The sequence below is a fragment of the Equus przewalskii genome, chromosome 8 (genome assembly GCF_037783145.1).
Source record: "Equus przewalskii isolate Varuska chromosome 8, EquPr2, whole genome shotgun sequence".
NCBI classification, from domain to species: Eukaryota; Metazoa; Chordata; class Mammalia; order Perissodactyla; family Equidae; genus Equus; species Equus przewalskii.
In genome coordinates, this window is record NC_091838.1 from 84,016,071 (window position 1) to 84,026,351 (window position 10,281).

The 10,281-nt window shown below is 60.1% G+C and overlaps 1 protein-coding gene across 2 annotated transcripts; it reads right to left on the reverse strand.

Annotated features, from left to right (window-relative positions):
- Nucleotides 1–303: 303 nt before the first annotated feature.
- NRBP2 (nuclear receptor binding protein 2) lies at nucleotides 304–7,961 on the reverse strand. Of its 2 annotated transcripts, XM_070632257.1 has the most exons (18): nucleotides 7,618–7,879; nucleotides 6,990–7,112; nucleotides 6,817–6,918; nucleotides 6,640–6,729; nucleotides 6,408–6,448; nucleotides 6,210–6,304; nucleotides 6,060–6,083; nucleotides 5,904–5,987; nucleotides 5,763–5,818; nucleotides 5,569–5,664; nucleotides 4,348–4,480; nucleotides 4,131–4,233; nucleotides 3,966–4,016; nucleotides 3,755–3,890; nucleotides 2,661–2,714; nucleotides 2,484–2,547; nucleotides 2,352–2,407; nucleotides 304–2,264 (listed from the first exon to the last, which is right to left on the reverse strand). In XM_070632257.1, exons 1-18 carry the CDS (start codon nucleotides 7,738–7,740, stop codon nucleotides 2,196–2,198), a joined length of 1,500 nt encoding a protein of 499 aa, XP_070488358.1. In that variant the 5' UTR covers nucleotides 7,741–7,879; the 3' UTR covers nucleotides 304–2,195. The 2 variants fall into 2 exon arrangements, with proteins under 2 accessions (XP_070488358.1, XP_070488359.1); XM_070632258.1 differs by having other exon boundaries at nucleotides 6,640–6,918; nucleotides 7,618–7,961.
- Nucleotides 7,962–10,281: the final 2,320 nt, after the last annotated feature.

The window sequence follows — 10,281 nt, forward strand, 5'->3', positions numbered from 1 at the left end:
ACCAGTGACTCCCCTTCTCCCAGAGGATGCCAGCAGGGGACACCTAATGTAGAAAAACCAGTAAAAAGCAGTAAAAGCAGGTTTGTTGTTTTATGAAACATGAATTTTAAAAGCTGAAGAAAGAGCAAAGAGAGTTCAGTTTGGAAAGGATCAGGGTTGGAGGCTGCATTTATTATTTATTATTGGCCTAAAAAAGTTCATTCCACTTTTAAAATAATATATATATGTATACACTTTTGAAAACATAAGTTAAAGTGAAAACCTCAATGTAGGCATAATTAAATGAAGCAATGGTAGTATGCATAATTTTGAGTTCAGTTTAATCATTGGTACAATCTGTTATGCATTTGACACTCAAACTGTTTAGGACGGTGCAGAATAAGACATCTTAGCATCACGATTTCCAACTAGACGTGTGAGTTATTTTAGATTTGTAATTTTAAGTTGGAACGTGTAGGAATTTGAATACTTTTGTAAAGAGTATTGGAATGTTTAAGATAACTGGAGATTCACTATATTTGTACATTTAATTTATTAGATATGTGTTGGTAAGTTTGTTTTGTTTTCGTTTTTGGTTAGAGTGGTGTGGTAGGTGGAATTATGACCCCCCTCTCCCCGCAAAGATGTCCATGCCCTAACCCCTGGATCCTGTGAATGTTACTCTATGTGGCAAAACGTATTCTGCAGATATGATTAAGGACCTTGAGATGGGGAGATTATCCTGGTGGCCCCAACCTAATCACATGAAGCTTTCCTGGCTGCAGAAAGCCAGACAGGTGGTTCATAAGAAAGACAACCCAATGTTGCTGGCTTTGAAGATGGACGATGGGGCCATGAGCCAAGGGTGCAGCAGCCTCTAGAAGTTGAGAACGGCCTTCAGTTTACAGCAGGAGAGAAAGTGGGGACCTCAGCCCTACCACTGCAAGGAAACGACTTCCTGCCCAGCACCCAGCACCCTGCCTCACACCTGCCGGCCAACAACCTGAAGGAGCAGGCCACGGGCTCTCCCCTAAAACCTCCAGAAAGGAATGCAGCCCTGCTGACACCTTGATTTGATCCTGGTACGACCTGTACCAGACTTCTGACCTACAGAACTATACGAAGTTTGTGTTGCTTTAGGCCGCTAAGTTTGTGGTAAATTCTTATAGCAGCAACAGAGAACTAACACAGTGGTGAGCTTTCCTGGTTTGACATTTGAAATGCTTAAAAAGAAACCTGAAGGCACTAAATTTATACATGCAATTTAAAGTGTTCAAGGGTGTTTAAATTTGAAAATGGAGGGGAGGTGATCCAAGAGAATTGAGGACGGGGTGGGGTGATGGGAGCTGAGATCCTCAGGACCCCGGGAGGTGGCTGCCATAGGGGGAGGTGACAAGGGCGGGAGGGGGACACACAGGAGGGGGTGAGTCTGAGAGGAGGCACAGTGAGGAGCAGGGTGGACACCTGACCCGACCTCTCCAGCCCGGGGAATGCAGGAGAGAACGCAGCTCTTTGGAGGGGGCGGTGGGGGCCAGAAGGATGTGTGCAGAGGGGACAGCAGGTCCCAGTCTTGGAGAAGCAGAGAGGGGCTCCAGGGAGGGTCTGCGCTGGATGGAGGGTGGGGTGCAAGAGCCACATGGAGTTGGGATCTTGAGCTTCTTGGTGTGTCTCTGCCGCCTGCTGCTTCCGCCAGGTCAGGGGCCTGCCCAGTGCCCAGTGCCGTGCCTGACACCTGCAGATGCCTCACCACTGGCATGAGGTGGGGGTTCTTGTGTGGGTCTGTGGTACCAACCGGGAATGGAGCATTTCCCCAGGCAGATGTCTGTCCTGGACTGACCACCGTGCCCAGCACGGTGGCTCCCTGCAGGGCAGCCTCCCGCATAGCGAGGGCTCAGTCACTGACCAGACAGCTTGATGGGTAGGGAGGGGGCATTCTTGCCCAGGAAATGGAGGATATGGAAAGGGATGCTGAGTTGTGGAAGCAGGCTGAGTGGGGGAATTCAGATCCTAAGGACATGTGGGGCATAACCACTCCCCCTACCCCCACCCCAGGGCTCCTCCAGAGCTGTGGGAGGCAGAGGTTCCTCACTAGCAGGTGGTGGGTCATCAGCCCCCAGGCATGCAGGCAGAAAGCAGCCCCTGGTCCCCCCCACCCCTGGCCAATGCTGAGCTTCCCTCCATGGGCCGGCAGGCTGGTCCCAGGGGCTGGGATGTGGTCAGAGCTGAGCTCCACGGTACTTGAGGAAGGTGCTCTCCAGGAAGGTGGCCAGCTTCGTCCGGTCGTCCTGCAGGGCAGGAGGGAGGCGTTGGGGGATGGAGGGGCGCGGCCCACCTTGTGTACCCTCCCGGCCCGGCACACCCAGCCTGCACACCTCGTGGACAAAGCCGTAGTGCACGAGCTCGGCGGCCAGGTCCTGGGCGCTGTCGGCTGTGACATGGGGACAAGGCATGAGGCCACCGCCCGTGCCTGCACCCACCCTGCCCCAGTTCCCCATCCAGCCTACTTGGGAGCAGATCATAAGTGAGCTGTCGGTGTAGCCGGTCCTCCAGCACCAGAAGCAGAGTGAGCTGGGGAGGCGGGAGGTCACGCTTAGGCTCCCGGAGTCCATCTCACCTCCATTACCTCTCCCACCCCTGCCCTACCCTGTGCCTCTGTGACCCCAGCCCCTGTCCCTGCTCACATGCCAGCGCGCCTTGTCCTCGCTTCTCTCCAGGTTACACTGCATCTGGATCACCTGGGATTAGGGGATGGGGAGGCAGGTCATCACAAAGGTTCGATGTAACTCAGCAACTCAGGAACTCAGCAGCAAGAGCAGATGCCACCTCAAAGGGGCCCAGAGGGACCACAAGGATTGGAAATGGGAAAAAGTCTCTAAGGAGAGGCTAGAAAGCACATCTCACTGCTATCAGCCTAGAGAGCTAAGCAAAACTTCCAGAAGGGTAGACATGGAGGCTGGGCACTGAAGGATAAATAGGAGTTTTCCCAGGTCGAGAGAACACCTGAACAAAGAGAGGGCAGTGGAAAGCAGGGGAGACATGCAGAGCAGAAGCACGGGATGCCAGCAGGACAAGGTTAGGGCGCCTGGTCAGGCTGGGGACCCCACTGTCTCTATGGGCAGTTGTGGCTGTTAGGACATGAATTCTGCCACACTGTGGAGGGGAGCCAGGAGGAAGGAGGCCAGGCTAGGGGCAAGTGCAGCATCCAGGTGGGGAACAGAGGTGGCCCAGATCTGGGGGGTGATCGTGGAGAAACACCCAAGGCCGAAGCCAGAGTCTCTGGAACCCAGTAGGTGTGGATGTGGAAAGGGAGAGAAAGGGGCGGAGGCTGACCAGGGGAGGCCCCTGGCCGGGAAGGAGCCTTGCAGGAGAAGAGGTTGGGGGAAACATAGTGCCTGGGAGCCTTGGAGGAGACAGCAGGACACAAATGTCAGGGAATCAGCAAGCCTAGCGGGTGGGATCAGAGAGGGCTAGGGGTAGGTGAGAGTCCCAGATGAAGGCTGCCTGGAGCACGGTGGGATCAGAGGGCCAGCGTGTATGGGGGCAAGCAGCAAGGGATGGGGGAAGGGTCTGCAGGGGGCAGGGGCCTCTGGGAAACTGGGGTATCCCAGGTTGTCCTACCACCTCCCAACTCTCAGAAAGGGGTCAGCCAGGACCTGGTCTCTGGCAACCTGGAGGAAAGCTGGGCTGGGGGGACTCGAAGCCCCTGAGAAAGGCACCCCTCTAGGCAGTGGACAGGCCTGAGATCTCACTCAGTGCAGTAGAAGTAGGGGCTCACCTTTCTGGTCTCTGAGTCAAAGGGTTCTGGCGTTGGGGTCTTAGCCTTCTGGGCCTCCTCAGGGGGTGGGGCCAGCACACGGGGCAGCCCCAGGGGCCGAGCAGCAGCAAAGTTCATCAGTGGGTAGATCCCATTCCTGGGGACACAGCAGGGGTGGCTGGGGGCTCAGGCCTGGCAGCTGCCCATTCCCCAACCTCACACCAGCTCTCACCTGACATCCTCCAGGAATTTGTCCAGCTCCAAGCAGGAGATCTCCGAGTACCTGGCACGGTGTGAGAAGCACATGAGAGATAGCGGGCCAGCCTGCCCTGCCGGTGGGGCAGGACCGGGTGGGGCTGGCCAGGTGGAGAAGGGAGGGCTCTGGGTAGCGGCTCACCGCCACTGCAGCGGGGGCCGGGGGTGCCGGGGGATCTCCGCCAGGACCGCCTGCAAGTCCATCGCCTTGGTCTTTTCCTCCACCACATTCTCAGGCATGAGGTCTGCAGGCCGCAGGAGCACTTAGGGTGGTGGACCCTGAGCCATAGATTCTGGAGGGTCCCCTTCCACATCCCAACCCCAGGCCCTCAGCCCCCCAGGGCCGGCCTGCCCCTCACACTGGTGCTGGATGAAGCAGTGAGCTGCCAGGAGTTTCAGCGAGTGCACCTCGAAGAGCACACGGTGGAACAGAAGGTTGTGGGCAGAGGGCCGGCGGGCGGGGTCCCGGGCCAGGCAGGAGAGGATGAACTCCTGGGGGAGTACAGAGGAGAAGCCGCAGTGGAGTCTGCTCTGGCCCCACAGTGTGAGGAGAGGAGGCCCCGGAAGTCCCCAGTCCCCAGGTGTCCAATCCCCTTGGGAGTCTTCATGCAGGAATGCACATAAGGAGACGCATCCCATTAGCAGCCAGGCCAAGCCCTGATCCTACAAACAGGACAGTCAGGCCCTGGGCCCAGGATTTCCCATGCTCTACTTCCACAACCATCACAAAAATCATGGGGAGTAGGCACTGGCACCCCCAATTCACAGATGAAGTCTGTACTGCCGACAGAGGACACCAGCCCCTGTCCTGAAGCCCCGGGGCTGGCAGAGTCCCCACAGATCAGCCCAGGCCCCTGGAGGTCAGTGCAGCCCAGTCTGAACCCACCTCCCCACAGCCTGACCCTCTTCTGGTTGCCTCAGCTCAGGCCCAGCTCCAGAGATGACCATGATGGGTCCCTGCCCCACCCCACATCCATGCCCTCCACTGCCCCTCATGTCTATCCTGGCTCCACCTCCCCACCAGCCCCATCCAGGCCCCATCACTTCCCTCCCTCGTGCCCCAGGGGCCATGTGGTTAAGCCAGGTAGTCACCAGACTCCAGCCAGAGAGGTTGTAATGCAGCCTCCATCCCATCCTCCCTTGGCTTGTCCCCCACTTACCGTGCCCCCACCCCCCCACAAGCTGGGGCCACATCTCTAGCCTGTCTCCTGGAGGCTTAAAGGCCAGGATGTGCAGCCAGTCAGACCCAGGTGCAAACACTGGCTTCACTACTTACTCAAGCCTTGAATGAAGTACTTAGCCTTCCCCAACCTCAGTTTCTTTATCTATAAAATGGGTATAACAACAGTGCCCACACAGGGAGTATCCTTGTCCTTAGAACATGCCCTGAGAGCCTTCAGGCCTCGAATTCAACTTGTGCTCTGGGTAAGGCCCTCCTTGCAGGTGGTCCCTTGTGCAGTGGGGCTGGCACACCCCTCAGCGGCACTGACCCACTGCACCTGCAGACCTGCCCAGAGCACCTCCTCAGCCCTGCATGGAGCACTGAGAGCCAGCCAGGAGGGGCAGCGCAAGCTGCTTACCCGCATGTTGGGGTCACTCAGTGAGTGCCTGGCCCGAGCAATGGCCTCCTCTGTGACCCGGGTGTCCCCGTTGGCCTGGATCTCCAGCACAGCCATCTGGCGGGCAGGGCCAGGTCACGCAAGGGAAGGGACAGCACAGGTGAGATGGAGGGGAGCTAGCTCGGAGGTGACCCAGGTGGCCACAGGGCTAGTACCTCCAGTGCACACATCCCAAAGGAAAAGATGTCCACAGCAGTGCCATCGGCAACCTCTGAAAGAGGGAGAGAAAGTGAGAAAGTCAGAGCAGGTAGGGCAGATCCCCAGCGCGGGGCACTGAGGATCCCTTCCCGACTCACCGCCGTACTCTGGCGGGAAGAAGTGCAGGTTCCGCAGTTCGTCCCGCTCGGCGCGGATGGGGCTTCGGAGGTCGTCCGGAAGCGCTATGGAAAGCGTCAGCGATGGGTGGACTGGACCTCCCCACGGCCCTCCACCCCCCCAGGGGCCCCACGCACCATTGGAGAAGATGCGGTGCCACACTGCGCCGGCCACCGCGGGAAGAAAGAGCGGGCGTCAACGCGATGGGGCGTTGGGGGCCCTCGGTCCTCGGTTCCCAGCAGGTCCCCCCTGCCCCGCCCCCCTGCCCCGCCCCGCCCCGCCAGCACCAGAGCCGATCTTGATGAGGCCGTTGTGCTGTATGAAGATGGTGTCACTGGTCAGGTTCCCGTGGATGATGGGGGGGCTGCAGGCGTGCAGAAAGCTGCGGGCGTGGGGGTGGGGGGAGAGCAGGCGGAGCCAGGTCAAGGGGCGCCTGGGAGGTGGGGGCGCGGCAGGGCGGCGCGCGGGCAGGCCCAGGCCCTCACCTGAGCGCGGACAGGATCTGCGTGCACCAGCGCTTCCAGGCCTGGCGGCGGACGGACTCCGTCGGGCCGGCGCGGGAGAGCCGGCTGGGCCTGCGGTGCCCACCCCGCACCCCCGCCCCGGCCCAACCCTGTTCCTGTTCCCGAAGCCAGCCGGCGCCCCCTCGCCATGGCCATCCCTGATGACCCCTGACCTCTTCCTGTCCCCTCCGCCGCCCCAGCCCACTCGCCATACCCGGGCGTTCATGGCTTTGTGGTTCTTCTTGGTCTTTTTGAGGAACTGTTTGAGGCTGCCCGACGACACGTACTCTGTGATGAAGATGACCTGCAGGGTGGGAGGGCTCGCGGCTCCGCCAACGGCTGCCCCGCCCGCTGCTGGCCTCACCCCGCCCCCGGTTTGCCGGTGGCTCACCCGCGCACGGGCCTCGGAGGCATCCAGCCAGTACTTATGCAGCTTGACAATGTTAGGGTGGTCCACCAGGGCCAGCTGCTCAAACATGGTCTGGATCTTCTCCTGGAAAGGGGTGGGGGGGCTGTCACGGGTGGTCACGGGGCGGGGCAAGGGGGGTGGGCAGTGAAGCTCACCTCGTGGGCCGCAAAGGCCTTCCTGTCGGCGAAGTGCAACTCATTCCACACCACCTCCACCCCCTCCTCCGTGTCCATGGCCAGGAAGGTGCTCTGGACCCCTGGCATGTTCCCCTGGTTCACCTGGTGGTGGGGGAGGGGGCTATGAGCGTTCTGGTATGTGTCAAGGGAGAGAGTGGGGGCTTGGTCTCTGCCCATACCCTTCCCGCGCCCCAAGCGTCCGATGCAGGCCCTGGCTCACTCTTGGGGAAAGCTGAGGGGTCCTGGAGAAGGGCTGGCCCCCAGGAGCCAAGGAGTGGTATCCAGGGGCTGGGCTGAGGGGATTTGGAGCAGTTTCAGGGGGTTGAAGATGGTCCCCAAGGGGCTAGCGGCTGGTCCCAGAGGCATAGGGAGGTGGTCCTGGGAGGATACTGGCCCTTAAGGAATCGGGGGTTCCTCACCCGGACGGGGCCCCAGGCCAAAAGGGTCCAAGAGCCGGCCAAGAAGGGATCCACCTGCGCGAGGCTGGGGAGAGGTTTCGGGCCTCCTGGCTTCTCCAGCACACCCACGGTCCCGCGTGGCCACTGTGGCCCCTCCGCCCGAGGTGGGCGCGACCCCCCCCCCCCACACCCCGCCCCGCCGTGCCCACCTGCTCCCGCCGCTTCTGCCAACGGCCGCACGGGCTCTCCTCCAGGATGTCGCTCTCGTCCTCGCTCTCGTCCTCCCGCTCCCGCTCCCGGCCCCGCCTCGGCGCCGGCTCCGGGGCCGCCATGGCTCGGCGGGCCCAGGCCGCCGCCCTCCGCGCGATCCGCCGCCCCGCGCCGCCGCTCCCCGTCCGCCCTGGCCCGGCGCCCAGATGCCAAGCTGGGAGCGGCAGCCGCCGCCTGGATCCCCAGCCCCGCTCCGGGAATTGGGAGGCGCGGGCGCGCGGACGGCCCAGGGGTGGAGCCCGCCCGGCCCTCCGGAGCCGCCTTCTTCGGCTGGAGTTTGAAGGGAGCTACCGGGCGGAGGCCGAGCCCTAGCCCCATGGAGCCCCCGCCCGGCGGAGCCACGCCCCGTCCGAAGCCCTGCTTTTCCCCGACTAAGGCTCCGCCCCGAAGAGCCCCGCCTCACGCGAGGCCCCGCCCATCCCCATCAAGGCCCCGCCCCACCCGAGGCCCCCACCCCCGTCTAAGGCCCCGCCCCACCCGAGGCCCCCACATCCCGGTCTAAGGCCCCGCGCCACCCGATGCCCCTCACATGCCCATCTAAGGCCCCGCCTGGTCCCGGGCCCAAGCTTCCCCCGGCAGCGGTCGCTCTGGGCAGCGGGGAGAGGAGGTCCAGGGACCAGCCTGAGCCGAGGGACCTGGCCCCAAGCGTTTTGGCGCCGGCCTGGCGCCGGGTCCGTCGGGGCCTCTCTGGGCGCGCGGCGGCCTGTGCTGACCCGGCCATGGGACTCGGGGAACCGCCCCTGCCCGACTCTTGGAGCCCCGCGTTCTTCCCGCACCGCTTCCCCACCATGCTCCTGCGACACACACATCCCAAAACCTGGCCCCGGACCGCGGTTCCGTCTCCGGGCTTCCGCCCTACGGTGATCCCAGCGTGGAGTGGGGCCTGGGGCAGCGCGCTTCGCCCAGGGGTGCTCCCGAGGGCCTGAGGGAAGGCCTGGGACGGGCACCTGCGAGGTCAGCTCTCCTGGCGTGTCCCCCCTCCCCCAAAGGAACACGTGGGAGGTTCACTGAAGGTGACAGAAAAATACACAAGCAGGCTGACTGGTTGACTTGAATTCATGACCACAAACCTCCCAAGGGCGCACAATTCTGTTCCCTTTCACGTCCACATGCTCACCCGGGATGGCGATTTCTTTTCTCCTCTTTCTGCTGATAGCCCCCCTGGAAAGTGGAGCCATCGGGAGGGAGCCACACCCCCACTCACATGCAGCCCCCTATGCCTCCGGGAGGCCCCCCTCACCACACCCTCCAGCCACATCAGCAAGACATGCTCTAGAATTCTTGTCTAAAGTCCTCCTCTACCCCCCAACCCCCACCACCTGCCCGGGGTCTCCTCCCCCTCACATCTGCTGATCTCTCACCCCTGCTTTACTTTCTCTAGAGAGAAAAGCAGCAGTGGACACACGCGCCTGCCTCCTCCCCAACTTAAACCCTGTGAAACTGAATAAAGGAAGCCTTATTTAAAATGGAGGTGGGAGGCCACGAGGGGGAGCTCTCACCCCTCCCACCCCTCAATGGCAGACCCCAGCAGGAAGGAGTGTACCCTGCTTTTTCCAACAGGAAGAAGCCTACGTTACTACCCCAGTGGCAGGGAGACTTTCTCCTTGCCCAGCAACAGCCCAGCCAATGGAAAACGCCACAGCGCAGCCAGCCAGGAGCCATCACAACCCCAGACTGCTGCCCTCCTCCAGTGGACTTTTGCTCACCAGCACCTTCCAGCTCCCTCCTTTTTCTTGATAAAGCAATGGTCCTCTCCTGTGTTTGCCAGACTGGCCCATGATTTTACCAAAGACTGCCTGTCCTGAACTGCAATTCTTTGTTATTTCCGAATAAACCCATTTTGCGGGTAAAACAACTGGCTATTTTATTTTTAAGGTTGACACCTCCAACCCTGAACTCCCACTCCTCCATCTCCGTCCAGAGGCCTTCAGCCCCACTGCTTTCTCAGAGTAGCTCAGGACACCTCTATTTTTCCCAGCCTTTGGCATAGCTGCATCTGACCCCTTTCACCATCTCCACTGCTGCCGTCATTTTACAGCCAGCATTGCTCATGGGAACCAGTGCAGCAGCCTGCTCCCCATGCTCGGAGCTGCTACCCAGCACTAGGCGATCCTGTGAAAGTGTCACTCACCTGCTCAGAACTCTGTGTAATAAACGGGGGACCAGTGAGGCCTGGCCCTCTGTCACCTGCCCTGACTAGACTCTTCATTTAATGACTGAAGTTCTAGGCTCTTCCAGGAGCCTTTGAGCATGATTTAACTGCAGCACATGCAGACTATTCCAAGATACGGCTCTACGTCACCCCGGATTTTCAATACCTATTTTTCTTGTTTAATCTCCTGTACCTATGATGAGGATATACAGTTTTGTCGATGAACCATCAAAAATCTGAAATCAGACAAGAGAGCTTTGTTTCTACATAAACATTTCTTTGTAAATTATAAAAGCCATAGCTCCAAAAACGGGAAGATCTGCACCAAAGAGACAGAATCAGCCTGTGCCTTCGGTGAGCACAGCAGTGGGATGCACAGCCACCCAAGTGGACCCCAAATTGAGAGCCATAAGCCAGTGAACTATAGATACGAATTGAGGGGAAATGAGTT

Coding starts and splice junctions, on each gene's coding strand:
- NRBP2 (XM_070632258.1), bottom strand. CDS start 7,740: ATGGCGGCCCCGGAGCCGGCGCCGAGGCGGGGCCGGGAGCGGGAGCGG. Junction 5,665..5,762: donor TTGGGATGTGTGCACTGGAG/GTACTAGCCCTG, acceptor CCTGCCCGCCAG/ATGGCTGTGCTGGAGATCCA. Junction 2,715..3,754: donor TTGACTCAGAGACCAGAAAG/GTGAGCCCCTAC, acceptor CCCTAATCCCAG/GTGATCCAGATGCAGTGTAA.